Genomic DNA, 20,951 nt, shown 5'->3' with positions numbered 1-20,951 from the left:
CTGAACCCTGGAGCAGGCTCCTGCTGTCCTGCATCTCGCATCCCAGAAAGGCTCACAGCACAGGGTATGCTTGGACGTCCTCGCTTACCCTCACCCTCCAGACAGGCTTCATGTGTGATAATCCTGACCCGCACACATCAGACACCCAGCTCCCAGAGGGAGTGGTCAGCACCGCACGTTTCCAGGTATGCCACCAAACTTTAGGCATATTGGACAGGCTTGGGGAAAAGGACTGGATGGGGGACTCTGCAGGCAGGGGAGGGGCCACAGCTCTGCCCTGGGCCTGCAGGTGACCCGGGAGCAGCAGGCAGCAGGAGAGGCCCATTGCCAGGTGAGCTGCTGCTCTGCAGCCAGCAGCTGGGGGCAGGACCCGGGAATTGACAGAGCCCGGGACAGGGCCTGGCCCACGTGCCAGGTGTCACCACAAGGTCCTAAAGTCCAGTCGCTTACTCCCAGCAGGACCATCTTGAACATCGGGATCAGCGTGGGCACATGTGCAACTGAAATGCTGGGGGAGTGGGAGCACGGGGGGCTGGGCCCCGCTCTCGGACGTGGGAACAGGCCTTCCCAGGAGGGCATTTTATTCTCCTACCTTAGTGAAAGAGTTGTGATTTTTATACTGTTTCTGAACAAGCAAATTACTTAGGGACAATAACTTTCTTCCCCTTAGAGAAGACAGAGGGTCATGGGCCCCGTCCTCACACAGGCAGGATGCTCATGGGCTTCCGGCAAGGGACCCAAGACTGCGCCAACTGCTGCCTTCTCTCACGCTCGCGGGCTGGAGTCGAAAGCCCTCCCTGAGCATCAGGAAGCGTCCTCAGGCCTAGTCCACGTCCTTCCCACTTCAGAGGGGGGCCAGGTCCTTGCAAGGCACAGTGGCAAGCCCCTCTGCGCTGAAGGGAAGAGTCTGACTGAACTTTTTATGTCTTTGGGGGCTGGTCCTGACTCCCCCAAGGAGAACAGCAGCGCTGTGCTGGAGACCCCCGGGGAGGCCCCCAGAGGCCCTGTCCTGTCCCGATGGCCAGGTATTCCTGAGAACTCCCTGTCCCACTAGATGGGACCACAGAGAACCCCGGAGCACAATCCAATGCAAAAAGGCAAATAAAGCTGTGGGGTAATGGCCTGCCCAGGGGGAGTGTTGGAGAGTGGGGGAGCCAGGCTCCTGCAGGAGGCTACCCAGAAGAGAGAGCGGGGAACGGGGCAGCAGGCTGACTGGAGGGACGATTCCAGCTCAACCACTAGCTGGCTCACATCCGCGGGAGAGCTGCTTCACCGTTGTCAGCCTTGGTCTCCTTATCTCCAACAGGAAGAACTGGCTCAGGTAATTTCTATGGTTCCTTTCAGCCTGAACATCTGGGCAGCTTTATCGTGGTGTTTACAAGCTCTGGCTGCCTGGGTTCAAATCCTGGCTAGACCAATTCCTGGAGATCCCATGAGTCACTTCACCTCCTCCAACCTTAACTCTTTATCTGAAACAGTGGAATAAAGAGACCACCTACTTGAACAGTTACCACGTGGATTAAATGAGGTCATGCCTGGCATGCGTGAGGGCTTAATTGTATTCTGTGGACTCTGTGGCCTCTGGCTCACAGAAGTGAGTCAGGACCAGCCATCGGCCATCCCCACCCCCTTTTGGGTGTGGTCTCTATTCTCTACATGGAAAGAACCACCAGATCTCCCCAAACCCCGGAAAATCACCATCATGCAGCCACATGCATGGCCTCAGGCACACCCAGGATCAGGCGAACCTCAGCGTGCCAAGCAGCAGGGCGGTCACCGCGACAGGAGAGGGAAGGCAGGCGGGAGGCGGCCGCGTGCAGGCGCCAAGGGTGGGGGGCTAAGCACAACCCGCGAGCGAGCAGCCCCCACCAGCGGTACCTGGCTGCTTACCTCCCCTGCAGGACCTCTGACCACCAGGCCTGTGTTCCCCCAAGAAGCTGGAAGCATGCTGGAGAGAGTAGAGAGCAGGAGACAGGGAGCAATATGTACTGAGCCAGGTTTACAGGAAAAAGTACAGAAAAGGAAACCCAAGGAAGCGTGTTGGGTGGGAAGTCCACGGCAGAAGAGGCTTCTTCCAAGAGGCCCCAGAGACCCAAACCCCAAATGAAGACCACCCCCAAGCCTGGCCTACGTCAGGGCACAGCAAGGGGGATGAGAGGGCAGAGGGAGAAGACCCCCCGCAGGCCTCCCACAGCGTGGCACTGATCTGCCCAGAGTGATGTGAACAGCTCGCAGTGGGGAGAGGGGACTGCAGGATCCAGGGGTGGACAAACAATCCTTAAGAACCCCTACCAGCCAGATCCCAGTCACCCCCCAGAGGGATCCAAAGGATTTGGAGAAGTGCGTGTGGAGGAGGACAGCTCATGTGCCAAGGCCAGAGTCAGACGGCGGAGGTCCTAGGCCTGGCTCCACCAGGCATCTCTGGGTGACTTCGGGCAAGGTGCTTTTCCTCTCTGGGCCTCCTTTTCTGCATATATAAGGAGGGAGGAATGTTCCTATCTATGACAGAAAAGAGGGGGATGCACCCTCATCAACATTGGGCATCAAATCTCTACAAGGGCACAGCATTTCTAAACTCTTCTCTGGGGCTCTGTCTGTGCTGGGAGAGGGGAGACCATGGGACATCTCACAATCTGGGCTGAGGTCTCCCAACCTCACTGCCACCAGGGGCCGCCCCTCGGGCTCTCTGATCCCCTGAAGCCCAAAGCTGGGGGAGGGCTTTCACTGACACTGAGCCTGTTCAGGGGTCAGTGCAGCAGCACTATTTCCCAGGCTGGCCCATCCACGGGTTCTCGTGAAACTCCCTGAGTCCCCAGGCAGGAAGCTGTGAGCTCCCCGTGGTAGGAGCTGGGTCTGACCTGTCATCACTGGATCCCAGCACCTGCTCACCAGACCTCACAGCAGGTGCTCAAATACTAGGACTGACAGGTGCCTCTCCAGCAGCGAGCACCCAATTTGCTGCACCCGGTACCGGTCACTAGAACCAGCCTGACATGAGAGAGCACGTTTTTTAAGGCTTTCTCAACCTGGTCATACAACTCAGCTGAGTCATCTTGGTCATGGTAACCAGAAGAGGGCAGTGATTACCACTGCGGTCCTAGAGATAACTAAACTGCGGCCAAGGGAAGGTGAAGTGGTCTGCCCGAGGACACACGGCTGGGTAACTGTGTGCTGGAGAAAGCACACGTCTTCAGTCCTGCCACTCTGGCCTGGGTCCCACGGTGCACACTGGTGTGGCTGGTCACCGCTGGTGTCTGCACTGGCTGGTCAGGGGTTGTCAGTGCCCAGGCACTACCAGGAGTTAAACTTTGTGATCATGGTCCCTGCAGGCCCACTGCCCTACAGCCACCTCTGCCCCAGGCCCTGCGCCGGAGTGTAAGAGGCGGACATGGCAGCGGGAGCCCAGGCCGGCGTCCACAGCTACCTTTGATGACGAAGGCCTCGGACAGCAGCCGCATCTGGTAGAGAGGCTTGTTCTCCACAGACATGTCATCGATCCCGGCCCGCGCGTACATGCTGGCGGCGTCGCGGTACGAGCCCTCCAGGTAATGCAGCTTGCCCAGGATCAGCACGGCCTCACGCAGGTACTGTGGCTGAAAGGACGAGGACCTCGTCAGTGGACTCCTGCCACAACGCGGCCGTCCCCACCCCACCCGGGACCCTGGGGTGAATGCCCCAGGAGCCAGGACGATTTGCCTAAGTGCTGCTCAGGTCCCACCAGGAAGCCCGGCGGCTCCCTTCTCTCCACGCCACCTTCCTTCCTCAAGCCTACACCTCACTCCTAACGAAATTCCCGCGAGTCCCGAACGGCAGCAGGCACCGCGCCCTTCACCCCGGCCAGGCTCCAGGCGGCCTGCAGACTGCTCCCGCCTTCTCTCTCCTGAAGGCCAAGGGCTTCGGCCTGAGGCTGGGCCCTCGGGAGATCAGGCACTTGTCCTGAACGCCAGAGGGGAGCCAGCGATGAGCCACGTGTGGTGCTGTCACAATTTGGGGGTCCTCTTTAAGAAATGAATGGAGATTTACAAGGGTGTGCTGAGGTGCGAGGCCTTGAAAGAGCCCTGTGTGGGAGGGCCCTGAGGCTTCAGCCCCTGGGGGAGGCCTCCAGCCCACGGTTAGCACTGCGGCCTTTGAGGGGAGAGGAGGAGGCCCATCCTCAGCAGGGCGCAGAGGACAGAGGCGCCTGCCGGGCAACGGGCCTCATCACACCAGAAGTGATGGGGGTTCAGAGTCGGGGACGTCGAAAGCGCCTGACCTGCTTCTATTCCACTACTCTCTCGAGAGATGCTTCTGCCCAAACCTCCGCCCCACTCAAGGACTCTCGCGGTCTCCCTTAGGGCCTGAGGAGGCCCGGGGTGCCTCTGGCCACCCCTGGTTGGGGTGCTGCTCACAGCCAGCACACCCAGTGCTGCTGACTAAGGCAGCTGGGCAGGCCCAGGAGACCCTGCCTGGGCCACTGGATGCAGGTCCGAGCCCTCCCACCACTCGATGCCATCTGCTCAGCCCCCTACCTCCATTCCTGGGCTCGGTCAGCCAACAACCCCTCAGGGCCACTCTGCCACCCGGCATCAATGCTGCCAGAAGTCTCCCCAGAGACGCAGCTCTGGACCCAGACTTGCCTCGGTCACTGGCAGGAAGGCTCTGTCCCTGCCTCCCTGAAGGGAGATAAGATTCTGGGGCATCTGATTCTGGGGAAGCCTCTACCATGCCCCACCATTCACTGCCCTCTCAGAAGCCAACTAAGAAGAACGGAGAAGAGAAGCAAAGCCAGGCTCCAGGGAAGCCAAACTCTCTTTCCCTCGGTAGCTTTAGTTTGGGTAAATACATTTTCCTCCTCCTTTGCCTTTGCTGACACAGGTCCATCTGGAGTGGTCCCTCCTTCCCCTCAGTCCATCCAGATCCAGATCCTCTTCCATCCTTTGGGCCCCTGCTCAGGCCACCTCCTCCTAGAAGCCCCCTACCAGTGCTCTCCCTCCTGCTGGCCTGCTGCAATGCCTGTCCAAGTGGACCGTTCCTTCAGCCCTGTCTGCTTGGCTTATGTTCTCTCTGACTACAGATTAACTCTCAAAGGCTGAATTCTTCAAGGGCATTTACTCATCTCCCCAAACAGGCCATCTACCTCCTAGGTCAGGGCCAAAGCACATGCACCCCCAAAGGCACACAGCTCACACTCCCTCCAAGCGGGGCAATGGTGCCGCCATCCCCCCACTGGCTGCCGCCATCCCCCCACTGGCTGCAAGCCACAGGCACGTGTCCTCCCACCTGGGCCTCAACTTCCTGGTAACACCCACTCCAAACCTCCCATCATAGCAATGTGAGTAGTAATGGAGCAAAGTCCAGAAAAGAGCTTTGAACTTTTCTTGAGAAAGGAGCTAGGTAAATACAAGGTATGAGTAATTATTATTATTATTATCCTCTCCTACTACAGATGGGGAAATGGGCAGCTGGGCTCTGAGGGACACATTTCAGGGCGTGATGACAGAGTGTGGCTAATGATGGCTCCTGGTAGACCCACAACGGTTTACAAAGAGCTTGGGGGAAAATTAAGGACCATGCAGTGAATGTTTCAAAAAGCCAAATTTATACTATTTAAAAGTCTGTCCTTTACCTTGAAAGCAGTACATCCACTTTGCATTTTGTATTAATATTCTTTCTTTTAGGGAGTCATGGTACTACAAGTTTGGTTGTTGTTATTTGCTTTTTTCATGTCCTTACTTGGCAAAGTGCAAAGCTGGCTATGCTCTGTGGGTCCCATGCATTTGGATTTGAGATGTCCTTGGTCCATCAATGCAACAGTCAGGGAACCATTAGCCCCCACCCCATGGCTGGAGGTCGCTTGTCTGGGGAGCAGTCCCCACACTGAGCACGATAGGCACTATTCTCTTTTGCCTCAAGGTCTGTTAATAAAAAGGGAGAAATGACCTCATACAGATACCAGGATACAAGGAGAGAAGAGATGAGGGAATGCTTTGGACATGTAAAAGGGGACCTAGAGCAGGGTGTGTCGGCCAATCTCAGTCCAAACTTGCTGGTCACATTTTTCTCTCCATTCCAGGACTTTGAGGGGCAGGACTAAAAAGCGGCAAAGGGCACTAGAGCTTAGGATGTGGAGACAGACAGGCCTGGGTTCAAATCCAGCACCCACTACTGCAGACCTTGGCTAATTGACCCAACGTCTCCCAGCTCTCGGGATCATCACCCAGGAAATGGGAATGAGAGTAATGAGATGGTGCGCTGCCTGGTTCCCACTGGATTACAGAGGTTATGACCAGTGGCTGGTTTCTGCTGACCTCCAGAAAGTGGAGCTGGACAGGGTCCCCTCGAATGAATGCCTTGGGCCCCACCTCCCCTCCTCAGCCATCAGAGCTACTCGGGATGCAGGGGATCCACATGGGATTTCAACATCTGCCAAAGATACGCCCAGACCTTTGGAGGTAAGAAAGAATCCCACCAACTACATTTAATATTCTATTTTGCCCAATCAACATCAAGTTCTTGACTTTGACCTAGAAATAAACACATACAATGGGGTGACAGCGAGTTTCTGTTATGGGTACCTATGTGCATCTTTGGTTAATTAAACATGGTAAAACTTGTATTTAATAAATGTGATCTGGTAGATGGAACACTTTTCATAATGATACATGTGGAATGCCATTTATTCAGCTATTACAAAAAATGGAGTACTAGTATGGAGAAAAGTGCAGGTGAATATTTTAAGGGAAAAAGAGCAAACTGTCAAATATATCTCCCGTGATTCTAATAAGAAAAGAAAGCTGGGGAGTAGATGTGGCTCCAGCAGTTGAGCACCTGCTTCCCACGTGCAAGGTCCCGGGTTCAATCCCTGGTACCTCCTAAAAACAAAACAAACAACAAACAAACAAACAAACAAACAAAGGGGAAAGTGGATATGGCTCAGGTGACTGGGCTCCTGCCTATCACGTGGGAGGTTGCTGGTTCGGATCCCAGTGCCTCCAAAAGAGCGCAAGCTGGTGCGATGGGCAGGCATGGCAAGCTGACACAACAAGAGACACAAGAAAAAAAAATATAATGAGACACAACAAAAGCAGGGAGCAGAGGGTCCCAGGGCCTCCTAAAGAGGATGGCAAGCTGATGAGACAGGCAGGCACGGCGAACTGACGCAGCAAGATGATGCAACAAGAGACGTGGGGAGGTAAAGCATGATGAGAGCCACAACAGAGCAGGGAGCGGAGGTGGCTTAAGTGATTAGGCGCCTCCCTCCCACATCAGAGGTCCTGGGTTCGGCTCCTAGCACCTCCTAAAGAAACAAGAAAGATGAACAGACACAGCAAATGCAAACAAGGAGGGGGAGGGGAGAAATAAATAAATAAAATAAATCTTTAAAAAAAGAAATAAACCAATTCAGGGGGAGCTGATATAGCTCAGTGGTTGAGAGCTGGCTTCCCACATACAGGGTCCCAAATTCAATCTCCAGCCCCAGTACTTAAAAAAGAAAAGTTGTATGTGTGTGTTTTGTTGTTGTAAAGAAAAAGTTGTGTAGGACACATGGAATGATGAATAGTGCTCAACCCTGGGGATGGAAGTGGACATGGCATATAAGAAACTTTTATTATTATTCAAATTATTTGTGTACTGAATTTTTTACAATAAGCATGCACCTTTGTTATTTTTTAAATAATTTTTTAAAAATTAAATGGAGGGAAATGGATGTGGCTCAAGCAGTTGGGCTCCCGTTTACCACAAAGGAGGTCCAGGATTTAATGCCCAGGGCCTCCTGGTGAAGGCAAGCTGGCCTGTGCGGCGAGCTGGCCCAGGAGGAGTGCCGGCCCATGTGGGAGTGCCGCCCTGTGCAGGAATGCCAGCTGATGCACCGAGCTGGCACAGCAAGTTGATGCAACAAGAGACAAAGAGGAGAAACAATAAGAGATGTAACAGAACAGGGAGCTGAGGTGGTGCAAGAGAATGATTGCCCGTCTTGAAGGGCCCAGGATCAGTTCCCAGAGCCACCTAATGAGAATACAAGCAGACACAGAAGAACATACAGTGAATGGACACAGAGAGCAGACAACGGCAGGGGGGGGGCGGAGGGGAGGGCTATGTGAGGGGGAGAGAAATAAATAAATCTTAAAAAAAAAAATTTAATGGAGCCTATTAAGAAAAAAAATAGAAATAAGTCTTGGTGAGAAAGAGCTTGGAACCCACCAATCAAGTCTGAACCCTTCCCTTGACAGATAAGGGATTAGCGGCCTGAGAGGTCAAGCGACTATTTGAACCCAACACAAACCCTGTCAAGGAGCTCAGAAAAGTTTGCTCATGGGAAAGCAGACTTGGCCCAGTGGTTAGGGCATCCATCTACCACATGGGAGGTCCGCGGTTCAAACCCCGGGCCTCCTTGACCCGTGTGGAGCTGGCCCATGCGCAGTGCTGATGCGCGCAAGGAGTGCCCTGCCATGCAGGGGTGTCCCCCGCATAGGGAAGCCCCACGCGCAAGGAGTCCATCCAGTAAAGAGAGCCGTCCAGTGCCAAAGGAAGTGCAGCCTGCCCAGGAATGGCACACAGAGAGATGACACAACAAAAAGAAACACAGATTCCCGTGCCACTTACAACAACAGAAGCAGACAAAGAAGATGCAGCAAATAGACACAGAGAACAGACAACCAGGGCGGGAGGGAGTGGGGGAGAAGGGAAGAGAAATAAATAAATAAAATAAATCTTTAAAAAAAAAAAAGTTTGCTCATGACAGGTTCTAACTACCCAGCAAGACAGCTTCCATATGGACAAGGCAGGGATAGATGGCTTGGGTGAAGCCCCCAAAATGACGGGCTGATCCAGGCTGATCTGCCTCTTTCCGTGGTTGTCCCCAAGAAACTTCTAACCCAAAGACATGTTGAAGCTTCTCTACTGAACACCCCTGAGGCTTTCCGTCTCACTCAGAGTGAAGGCCTCACAACCCTGCAAGACCTGCCTCCCACTCCACTCTTTCACATTCCCCTTCCACCGTCATCTCTTTTTTTGGCTTCCCCAGCTTACTTCTCTCCAGCCAATGGCCTCCTTCTGTTCCTCAAGCATGCCAGGCACATTCCCACCTCTGGGCCTTTGCACCTGCCGTTCCCTTCCCTGGAAGCTTTCTCTCTAAGTACCTATGAGCTCGTTCCCTCGCTTCCTTTAGGTCACTGCTCAAATACTGCTTTCTCTGCGAGACTGTCCCTAGCCACACCATCTGTGATGGTTGGGCTAATGTGCCAACTGGCCAGGTAATTGTGCCCAGTTGTTTGATTAAGCAAGCACTGGGTTAATTGTAATATAAGGACATTTATGGACTTTAGTCATTAGTGAGTTCACTGCACAGATGGCTGATTGCATCTACATCAGCCAGGGAGATTGCCATCAGCAATGCGTGACCTTTTAGCCAATCATTTGAATGCCTTAAAAGGGGAAGTGATTTCAGCATTCAGAGAGAATTTCCCAGCCAACATCCATGGGAGCTCAAGGACCTTCATCAGACCTTCATTGGAGCCCCTGGTTTGCAGCCTACCTGCGGAATCTGGACTTGTGCATCCCCACGGTCACATAAGAGAATTTTATAAAATCTCATACAATTTACAGATATCCCCTGCTGATTCTGTTTCCCTAGAGAACCCTGACTAATGCACCATTTAAACTTCTAATTCTGCGCCAACACTTCTCATTTCCCTTCCTTGCTTTGTTTCACTCTTCACAGTGCCTGTCACCATCTGACATCCTGTGGAGGTTACTGATTCATCTTGCTGATGGGTAACCAAATGTACGCCCCACAAAAACAGCATTTTCACTGCCTTATTCAGTCTAGTTTTCTCAGTACCTCTAACAGTACCTGGCACATGGTAGGTGCCCAATAAATATTTGTTGACTTCATTAACAAACCACGGAGCGACCCGAAGCGCAGGCCAACACCCCCTCCTCTGAAAAGCCTTCCCCACCCCCTCTCCTCCTCCCTTCAAGGAATAGACCCTCCAATCCCAGATATTTCTCAGGGGCTCGAGGCCGTACCTGAAACTTCTACAACATCCCAACCTCCCTCCCCACTCCACGTATGCCACGCACACTGCAGACAGAACGAGCCACACGTTCCTTAGCCTGGCATTCCAGGAACCACTCCCAGGCACAATGCAATTTTACAACCTAGTTCTGCATCATTCACCTTCACTCACGCTAAACTGACCGACCTCCTGGGCCCTCCAGGGGCCTTCAATATGCCAGTTCCTGGCTTGGAATGCCCAGCCTTACTGCCCCCATGTGTCCATATCTCTCCTCCCTTCGAGGTCCAATGCTAATGCTACCCTCGTCCTGACTCTGCTGCTCACCCCACCCCACCCTCAAAGCAGCAGTCCCCTTGCATATACCACTTGCCTCCTCGTGCACATCACTCCTGTGGGGTGTATCACGCCTGCCTTGGACCAGGGCTTTTCATCTGCTGCTAGACCTGCAACCCTTGAGGTTGGGGGTCCATGCTGGATTCATCTTTATTGCACTCAGAGCACGTAACACAGTTACCTTGCCCGTAGCAGGTGCACAATAAAATGTTTAAGTCAATCCATAGCTCTGGAATACCTCTTGAAAACTCACTTACTCTTTGGGTTGCCAATGACATACCCATTCTCCTACTTTAGCTCAAGATACAAAGTAAACTAGAACAGTCTCAACCTTCAATGTGCACACAGATCACCAGGAGACCTTGCTAAAATGCAAGGTCAAATTCAGATTCTGCATTTCTAACTAGCTCACAGATGATGCTTGCACTGCTGGCAGGCAGACCATGCTTTGAGCAGCAAAGGTCTAGAGAAAATTGTAACCATATTTCCTTGCATACAGCAGATGCTCAATAAATGCACATGGACTGACACGGGTTTGTCCTGTTATTGAGCTCTTCCCTAGCCAGCCAGCTGGGCACGTGTGCTGCCTCCAGCTTGAGTACAGGCTCACTAAGATCTTATTTCCGAGGCCCCCAAAGTGCTCAAAGGGTCAGACACATATGAGGTCAACCCAGTGCTGTCCAATATAAATACAATGCAAGCCACATGTGTAAGTCTAAACTTTCTAGTAAAATTTTCTAGTCCTGTTAAAAAAGGTAAAAAAGGGCAAAATTAATTTTAATAATGTATTTTATTTAACCCAATAGATCCAAAATATCATTTCAATATGTAATTAGTATAATATAGTATTAATGAGATCTTTTGGTCTTCATTTTATACTACGTCTTTGAAATCCAGTGAGCATGTTACACTTAAACAGCACATCGCAATTCAAACATGCTATATTTCAACTGCTCAAGAGCCAGACACGGCTAGTGGCGACTGGACTGGACAGCACAGGGCTAACGCTTACGAGTCGGTTGCTCCAGTGACCAAGTGACCATGGCAGCACGTGGGAGGCAGGGGGACTCACCGACAGCTTCCCGTGGCTGAGGACACTGCACAGGTAGCTTTTGGCTTCATTCATCCTGGGCTCATTCTTCTCCAGCAGAGGAATGGAGTCCTTTACCTTAGGGTGGTTTTCTTTCAAACACTGCTCCAGCTGGGCCTCAGCCAGGAGCAATTTGCCGAAGTCATCTGAAAGACAGGGCAGGGATGAGATGGGCACATGGGGCAGGACCCCCGGTACAAGATGGATGGGTGGAGCAGTATGTGCCCCTGTGCCTGCCCCCTGGCCCCAGCAAATAAGTGGCTCACGTCCAAGAAAACAGAGACATTTTCCACAAACTTAAACATGGCCACATTCAAATTTCCCCTTTGGGCTTATTTCTTGCTGTTTGATGTTTGCGAAGGCAGAGTTCACAGGACTTGGGACAAGTTCCCAAAACTTCAGAATTTAAAATGAAAGGAAAAGTCATATCCATGCCATGGGTAATGAATTCTTAACCCAGTAAGGAATTCTCTCCAAACTAGAGGAAAAATATGAGGTGGACTAAGGCCTTTTCATATGCTCCTAATTTCTCTGTAACCATATTTGGGTTACTCCATTTTTAAGGCATTTATGACCCAAAGCTTAGCAGTCAAGCCAAAAGTAAAGGTGGGGAGTAGATGACTTGTGTAGCAAGGCAAACCCCGGGACAGGTTTAGTGCTAGCACTTTCCAGAGCGCTCGCACGTCTGTTCCTCCTCTGCAGCTGGCACTGCTCGGCAGTGGTTTTAAACTGCAGGTGTAATTTGCTGCCTCTCCCGACCACACTGAACACTCGAGGAGAGGCCGAGCATTCGCGGTGCGGGGTTTGAGGTTGGGCGGAGAGTGGCTTCCCGACAGCCTCAGGTCGCTGTGCTCTATGTGACTGGCTCATCACCCCTCCGCAGTGACAAGGGCAAGGAGCAAGCCTGTCACTTGGAGGCACCCAACAAATATGTGTTGAATGAACTGGATCCTCTAAACCACCCCGTGAGGAAGCATAGGGCTGATCGAGCCAAGGGGCGACCCAAAACTGTGTCTGAGAAGGTCCAGTTGGACCCATCCTTTTCCCAGTGTCCTTCCTACTGCCAGGATGGCATTCTCAGACACAGCCCTACCCAGGGACACTCCTCACTCAGTATCTCCCCCAACTACTCACAGCTCAGAGCCACTGGCCCAAAACTGGGTAAAGGAGTTTCCCTTCAGAAACTAAAAGCTCCAAATCCAAGGAACACAGCCACAGGATGTTTTGTCTCTGACAAACATCCCTCCTCTGAGGATGACACAGCCTGCCATCAGATCCTTTGCTTTCTCACGATTTTTAAAATTAACGTTTTAGAGAAATGGCAAGGAGAAAAAAAAAAAACATACCTGGTTCAAACTATCACCCATTGCTGGTAGAAATATAAACTGATAGAACCTCTATTGGGGCAATTTGGCAACATGTATCAAAATTATTTTTGTACATCCCCATTGGCCTAGCAGTCTACTTCTACAGGTGTCCCTGCACATATGTAAATGACCTGTGTACAGGGACAATCCTCTGGCATTACTTATAAGAACAAAAAAATTAGAAATAATGCATACCCCTCAATAGAGGAGTAATGAATGAAGAATGATACAGCCATAAAAAGGGGTAGCACATAGTCATAATAAGGAGTGAGGAAGTGCGTCCTGTGCTGGCCACGGAACGCACATCAAGATAAATGGATAAAAAAGCAAAGTGCCCGGCAGTATGGGAATATGCCACAGCGTGTTTTTGAAGCACACACCAACATCCACTAGCCTTTCTGGCTATGGGCGGTGGGTTGCAGCAGGGGCCAGAGAGGGTTGGGGTTAGGGTTAAGGTTAGGGTTAGGGCCAGGAGGCTTTTGATTCTCTGTTATCTTCGGAATTTTGAACCATGTGACTATGGCCTAGTCAAAAGTAAAATTCAAACCAACACAGGAGTGAAAGGCAATCTCCTCCATTTCCAAATCAAAGTTAGGCGAAGGGTGGACTGTTCAGCCGCATTCCTGAGTTAGAACCGGGCTGTGTGATGCCGGCAAGATGCTTTCCCTCTCTAACCTGTTTTACACCTGTAGAGCCGGGGGGCGGGGAGCACGGTTTGGAAACTGCCAAGAATCAGGGATCCACTCAGAACGTCGGCCCCTCCGCGGGCCCCGCCTCCCGGGCTGGTCGCGGCCTGTGTGTGACGGCGCGCGGGAACGGCTCACGGGCACGGCACGGAGACCAAGCGCACGGGGACGGCTCACAGGCGCGGCACGGAGACCCAGCGCGCGGGCACGGCTCACGGGAGCGGCAGGGAGACCCAGCGCGCGGGCATGGCTCGCGGGCGCGGCACGGAGACCCAGCGCGCGGGCACGGCTCACGGGAGCGGCAGGGAGACCCAGCGCGCGGGCACGGCTCACGGGGGCGGCACGGAGACCCAGCGCGCGGGCACGGCTCGAAGGCGCGGCACGGAGACCCAGCGCGCGGGCACGGCTCGCGGGCGCGGCACGGAAACCCAGCGCGCGGGCACGGCTCACGGGCGCGGCACGGCTCACGGGCGCGGCACGGAGACCCAGCGCGCGGGCACGGCTCGCGGGCGCGGCACGGAGACCCAGCGCGCGGGCACGGCTCGCGGGCGCGGCACGGAGACCCAGCGCGCGGGCACGGCTCGCGGGCGCGGCACGGAGACCCAGCGCGCGGGCACGGCTCGCGGGCGCGGCACGGAGACCCAGCGCGCGGGCACGGCTCACGGGCGCGGCACGCGGGCACAGCCAAGCGGTGGCCCGGAGGCCCCGCCCTCGGTCCACCGCACACCCTAGGAGCCCTCCCCGGAGCTCCAGCCTCGGCTCCCTTTATGCGCAGCGAAACCAGCTTCCTTCCAGGCAACCCTCAAACTCGAAATGCTCCCCACGGTGTGCGCCTTTCCTCAAAACAATGGGCGTGTCCCCTAAACCCCGTAGCATGCGCCTTTCCTCAGAATAATGTGCGTGTCCTCTAAACCCAACCTGTTCAGAGTGTCGGGGGACTGGGGTGGGTCCGAGAAAGTGACACAATCCCGAAGATGTAAGTGCAGAAATTTAGAGTACAGTTTAGAAATGTGATAATTGACAGAAAAAATAAGTCTTTATAAATGAATCTTTAAAATAAATAAAGATTATAATAAATATTTTTTAAAATTTTTAAATCTTTATTAAAAATTTTTTTTTAATCTTTTAAAAAAAGAAAAAAGGCAGGGATGAGAATTGCTCTCCGGTTCATTTCCCTGTGCACTTCAGACTACTTCGTTTACTAACACTTGAGGTCCCACAAGCCTTTCTGCCCTCCCCGTTCGTTCCTGCACTCAGTTGATTTGTTTTTGTTGAACAAGCACTCCATAATTCACGTCTTTTCTTCCTTTGCCCTCTTTTCCACCCCACTATTCTCAAGTGGCCAGTCCGTGGAAGTTGAAGGATATTTTGGAATTGAAAGTTCTAGATTCTCATTTTTAAATAAGAATTCAGGCGGATAGAGGGGTTCCTGTCCTTTTCCAAAACAAGGCAGAACAAGTTGTTCTTCGGCAGCCTGGTGTCCCGATCCGGGTTTGTGCTCCAGCTTCTTGGGGCAGTGGGGCTAGGAAGACCCCTGGGCCAGTCAAACCATCCCTGTGGCCTGGGTGTGATTCTGGCAGCGCCCACCTCCCCACTCAGGAGGCCCCGGGGAATCAACCCCTTAGCGCACGCTGTCGCCTCGCCTCCCCTCGCCCTTGTTTTGAAGACCTCCTTGGCTACCTGCCTGGCAGCCCTGGCAGCCCGTGCCCCTCCCCAGACCCCTTCTCAGGAGCCCCCTTCTCAGGCGTCAGTCCCCGCGCTGGAACGCTATGGGGAGGCAGTCTCCCACTCCACGGCCTGATGCGTAGCAGTCGTGACACCTGGGCCCAGCCTGCGTCCCAGGGCTCAGCCCAGGCCTTCCCCCCTCGGTCAAACGGGGGCACAGTGGTTTCTGCAGCTGCTCACTTCACAGGGCTGCTGGGGCCTGGAACCTTCCAACCACGGCAAGAAGAGGAAGAAGCCGAAACTAGTGAGAGGCCGCCTGCCCCCAAACACACCCACTCTTTAACTTCAACTGAAGAAATGCTCAGCACAATCTCCAGTTCAGCGGAACTACGATTAGGAGAGACTCAATGTGGATGCTAGAGGGCTGGTTAGAGGGACAGATGTGATAAAAACAGGTATAGTAAACAGGTAATGGTAGACTCGAGGTGGTAGGTGTTCACTGAAAAATTCTTTCAACTTTGCTGTATGCCTGGAGTTTTCACTATGAAATGTCAGAGGAAAAAAGGGAGACCAAAGGCAATGTGTGACTTTATATTTGGATCCTGATTCTAACAAACCAACTATGAAATTTAATTGTTAGAGTTTTTGGTATGATAATAGTATGGCGGTTATAGTTTTCAAGAGTTCTTATTTAATAACTATATACTGAAATACTCAAGTGTATTTCAGGAAGGGTTATAGCTCAAACAAGACTGTTTAAGAGCTCATAATCGTTGAAGCTGGTTGATGGGTACATGGGATTTATTCTTCTCTCTGCATTTTTATGTTTTTTAAATTTTTCATAATAGTGTTGCCTTTTTTTTTTTTTTAACCACTTGGATGGGCTCTTTGTTTTCAACCATCACAGCCAGGCATGCTGGGGTTCCCCTGCTGCCATCCCAACCAAAGCTGAACGGATGTAAGTTAAGTTTGAAAGTAAGTGTGCAGCGTGGTATCAACTACCTTCCCTGACTCCACCCCCAAGGGGGCAAGTAGCCTCCTCAGACAGGAAAAGGGTGTGGAGCCCATCTTCTTAAACACCTTCTGAACCCTCACCCCACCCGACCAGAAAGATCCCCCCAGCCCAGCTCCACCTGCTCCTCTGACCCTACCTGGAGTGGAGTCTGGCCTCTGTAAGCTACTTTTTAAAAATTTCTGTAGGAAATTTCACTGCCATGGGGGACGCGGGGCCTCAGTCTGTAAAATGGGGATCAATTCCCTGCTGTAGCCCCTTCCTCCCCCAACCCTACAAATGACGTAACTGACTGTGAGTGTGCTCCAGGCCAAGCGGGGCTTAGAGAATCCCCGCCTGGGTTGCTGGGGGGTGGGCACTAGCATATCCAAAAAGAGCAAGCTCTGCCAAGTAGTCACGGAACCCCTTGACAGAGACAACCAAAACAGCAGACAACCCCAAAACTGCTCCATGGATGGGCCTGGGGAGCCACTTGTTTTCCTTCCTCATGCGAGTGTGCTGAGGATGGTGTGTCTGGATTTAACAGTGGGAGGAAAAAAGCACTCACAAAGCCAAAAGCCCAGGTGGCAGGAGAGACCCCACCGCCAGGCCAGCCCAGGCTCCCTGGCCTCTGCTGCGTTGCCAGTGGACCTGGAGGCCGGATCAGGGCCTTGGTGTCTCTGTCTCTAAAATGGGGACAATAACTCTTGCCATTCTCACAGGGTTGTTTCCAAGAATTAAAAAAAAAATTTAAACAGTGAAAGCACTTTATAAACTATAACCTGCCATCCCATAGTAATATTTCCCAGTATTCTGCAGAATGTGGTCAAAGTAAGTTTGGGAAATGCAATATTTATCCTCTAACCCTGACTTGGACATGGCATGGCAGGTGAGCACATTAAAGGCTCTGAGAAATCCTGAAGTTTAAAAAAATCCTCTTTAATGTTACTGAATCCATTATTTCCAATTCCTAAACGTACTGACTTCCTAAATCCTCTTTTTGTAGGGTACTTACTAAGTGCTCAAGCTCTCTGAGACCTCTGAAGAACAGCCTAGGAAATACAGCCTGGCCTAGATGGCACGTTCCTCTGTAATGCCAGCCTCACTCAGATTCCCACACTTCACCCAGCACCCAGTGCCACCTGCTCAGTTCCCATCCCCCACCCCCACCCACACCCCCACCCAGCACATCACCCCACACGGGACACCAAGGGGAACCTGCAATGTACCTCTTCTGCCCTGGAAGAGGGGGGCTCCCCGGCTTCTCCCAAACATGCTTTTTCAACTTGGGGCACTATCTGTCTCTGTCCTACTCAGACCCACCCCAAAGCCTCAAACTGACAGTCCCTGCCACCTAACCCCTCAAGGCAGCCTTCTACCCTTCGTCTCTTCTGATCCAACATACCCTGACCTTCCCAGACACTCACAGAGGCCAAAGTCCTGCCGCTTCCTTCAAGTCCTCCCTTCCTCTCAGCTGCCCTCTGATCACCTCCCTGCTTCCCCATCCACTCTGAGTTCTTCCAGAGCAGGGATTTTGTACCATACCTCTTCCTGAGGTTACAGTATAAGTTAAAAGGATGTACTTGGAAACCTGGGTTCAAGTTCGGTTTTCACTATTTACTGGTTGGGTGATCCAGTTACTTAACTTCTCGGTGCCTCACTTTCCTTGAGGAAATAAGAGCAGCTGCCTCATGGGATGGTTATGAGGCGTTCAGGAGTTGAGGAGAGTGCTTAGGACAGTGTTTGGCACACGTGAGAGGTCGATAAGCACTTGCTATCATTCTTGTTACCATTCCTGCTGCCCTTCAAAGTCCTTCTTTCTGTATTTCTTCACGCGCTGCCTCCTTCCACAAAGGCTCTGCAGCTGCTGCGCCTGCAGCGCAGGGGGGCTCTCCCGGCTGGGCTGCAGGCGGCAGAACCGGATCTGAGGTGGGAGGCTGGGGCGGGGTGTCCCCCACTGCCACACGGGGGTGCATTCCCGCCCCGGCACAAGAGCCCAGCCCAGCCAAACCAGCCCTACCGCCAAAGCCACCCGCTGCCAGGCCTAGGTGATTCCGAGTCCCACCACGGATGAGGAAACCGGGCTTGCCAGGCCTCCTCCCCACTTCCCCACCCCCACCCTGCGCTGGGGCAAACCCCCACCCGTGGCCAGAACTCTGTTTTCAACCTTACGGGGGGGAAACCGAGGGCAGGCCAAGGAAAGCCAGCAGGAAGTGTAAGTAGTCACAGCCTTCACTGGATGGAGGCTGGGGCATCTCCGGACCCAGGTGGAGAAAGAGTCCGGCCCAGGCAGTGATAATGTGCAGATACCATTTTACAGCAGACGAAGTCACCTTACATGATCCCAAAGGGCATAGGACAAAAGTTTTTCTCTTTCTCCCCAAAGTAGAAGAGCCCTTCTAATGACCTAGATTGACTCTAAGACCAGCACTTATGAAGGGTAATCCCGAAGGCGGCCGTCGCGGGCCGGGGACAGTCGTGGCGCGCTTCCTGGAAGAGAAGGCGCATTTTGCGCGCTGGATGTCTGGGAAGCAGCCGCTTCCCTCACTCACCGATGTCCTGAGTGGTGAACGCGACGTTCGGGCTGGCTCGCCGGCCGCCTCCACCGCCGGGCAGCACTAGAGTCTGCAACTGCCCGACCAACTCGCGCACGCGGTCCCAGTGGCCCTCGGCGCGGCAGCGCTCCAGCTCGCTCTCCACCTTCAGGTGGGAGCCGTACGCGCCCTTCGCAGCCATCTTCGAGCGGGCGCTGTCATGGAAGACGCGGCCGAAAAGTGGAGACCAGGCCGGGGACGGCGCCCAGGCTGGGGCGCACACGCGGGCGGCGGGGTGGGAGGCGGCGCCGGCGGCGGCGCGGGCCGGGGCGGCGGCGGGGGCCCGGGCGGCGGCGGGCGGGCAGCAACACCATCCAGCGCGCCGCCCGGCGCCTCCGGGCTGGGGCTCCGGCTGCGAGGCCCGGACGCGTCGAGCAGCAGCCTCCGCCGGCGCTGCAGCAGCTCGTCCCGCCGCTGCCGCCGCCGCTGCTGCAGCTGCTGCCACAGCCTCCGCCCCGGGCCCGGGCGCCGCCAGCTGCGGACCCGCCCCCGGTAGCCGCTCCACCCCCAGCGGGGCGGGGCGCGACCTCGGCGAGCGCGGCGCGCGGGCGGCCAGCGCGGCCACAGCAGCCAGGCGCGCGACGGGCGCTCTCGGCCGCCCCGGCGCCTGCCCCCCGCCGCCGCCGCGCACTGGGCGCTCACTTTAATGCTGCGCGGAGCCCCCGCGCCCGGGGGCGCCTCGCTCCCCACCCCCTCCCCATCCCAAAGGGGCGCTTGGCCTGGGAGACCCGCGCCCCGACGACTCGGCTTTGTGTGGTGGCCCCGTCACCACTGCTGCCTCCGGCACGTCACAAATCCAGAGAGAGGCCGGCGGTCGCCCCCCAGCGCGACAGCGAGCCTTCCCGGCCCTGCCCAGGGGCCTTGCACGCCAGCCCCGGGCGGGGGAGAAGACCGGCCGCGTCCCAGGCCTGCGGCGCTGGGCGCTGGCACCCTGAGGCTTGTATTTTTTTTCTTGTTTGACAGCACGGTTCCTCTTTCCAGCTTGGCTCTCCCCGCCCTAACAGGCTGGCCTGTTCTGTGCGGAACCTCCGTTGCTCTGGATTTCTTAACTTGGTACTTAGTCATGTCCTTCTGCTGCCTGAAGACAGTGAACCAAGCTGTGGGGAGCACTGAGCAGGGCCTAGCCCAGCGCCGTGGGATACCAAAAGTTCACGGTTATGGGAAGTGGCCAGAGGGAGGGGGGCCAGTGTTCCCCCTCTCCCGGGCGGTTACGGGTGGCCCTCCTCCCGGCCGCGCCCAGGGTGACCGGGACTCACCGGCCCAGCAGGGGGGTTGAGGCCAGCACGCGAGAAACCCCAAGACAGAAAAAAAAAGGGGGGGGGGGGAGGAACTATATTATGTGGCACAGATGGAAGCGTCTAGAAGACAGGAGAGGCGGCAATCTTTTAATTTTAGGCTCCTTAATTGTTGAAGGCTCTCAGGTTTTGTTGTCTACGTTCCTCCCCGACATGGAGAGGTCACCCCTGCCGGACACGTGGCCTTCCTAGCAAGCTTGAACACTTTCAGTGTCAGGACACTCACCACTTCGTGTTTATGGACTGTTGCAACCGTGGGCTGGTTATGGCGAGCGCAGCCCTGGCTCAGGATACTTACTTCTCCTGGCAGATTGCCTCCCCACCTAGCCACTCCTCCAGCTGCTGAGGACAGCCTCCCTGCCTCCCCCTCACCCCCAGTTCCACCCGTGAGTGCCCACCTCTCCAGCTTCCAAATCCGGCTCTACCATTCCTTCCTCGACTGGCAGGATTTCCAGCTCCTGGTGTCTATTCTGGAGAGGCCAGGAGGTAAGTGGAGGAAAACTGGGACAAGTCACTTAATCAGCCTATAAGCTCCTTCTCCACCTGCTGCTGTTAACGCTTCAAGCTGGCTTTTCGTAACTTTTGGCCCCCCTTGATGGTGGGCAGAACCAGATTTCACTTGGAGATGCGCCTGTTGGGTTAGGGTGGCCTGAGAATGCCCCGTGATTTGCCCCAGGCCTGGCAGTCCCTGGAGTCAGCCCTGGGGCGAGGAGTGAACAATGGGGTTGATAACAGATGTAGGGAAACCTCCCCTCTTGCCTCTTTTCTCCCCAGTCCTTTGCCAACCCCGCCTAAAGGTCGCAGAATACTAGGGAGCCAACCAGCCAGAGTTACAGCTTGTTTCTTTGACCTGGCACCAGAATTTGCGTGGGCCCTGCAGGGCATCGGGGGACAGGAACACCATCTTCACAGTTAAAGGTTATGAGGTTATA

The 20,951-nt window shown here is 54.2% G+C and overlaps 1 protein-coding gene across 4 annotated transcripts in view; it reads right to left on the bottom strand.

Annotated features, from left to right (window-relative positions):
* TTC7A (tetratricopeptide repeat domain 7A) overlaps positions 1–19,063 on the bottom strand; it is a 127,298-nt gene extending 108,235 nt beyond the window's left edge. For 2 of the 4 annotated variants that reach the window (XM_058278503.2, XM_058278504.2), the window contains exons 1-3: positions 18,683–19,061; positions 11,404–11,567; positions 3,425–3,593 (exon numbers count right to left, since the gene is read on the bottom strand). In XM_058278503.2, coding sequence (XP_058134486.1) covers positions 3,425–3,593; positions 11,404–11,567; positions 18,683–18,866 — 517 coding nt within the window. In that variant the 5' untranslated portion in view covers positions 18,867–19,061. Of the gene's footprint in view, positions 1–3,424; positions 3,594–11,403; positions 11,568–13,339; positions 13,806–18,682 lie in introns of those variants that run through there. The other 2 variants (XM_058278502.2, XM_058278505.2) reach the window with 2 other exon arrangements.
* Positions 19,064–20,951: the final 1,888 nt, after the last annotated feature.

Source organism: Dasypus novemcinctus, chromosome 17 (assembly GCF_030445035.2).
Source record: "Dasypus novemcinctus isolate mDasNov1 chromosome 17, mDasNov1.1.hap2, whole genome shotgun sequence".
NCBI classification, from domain to species: Eukaryota; Metazoa; Chordata; class Mammalia; order Cingulata; family Dasypodidae; genus Dasypus; species Dasypus novemcinctus.
Note: the sequence above shows the minus strand (reverse complement) of the source record. Positions and strands in the feature narration are given on the sequence as shown.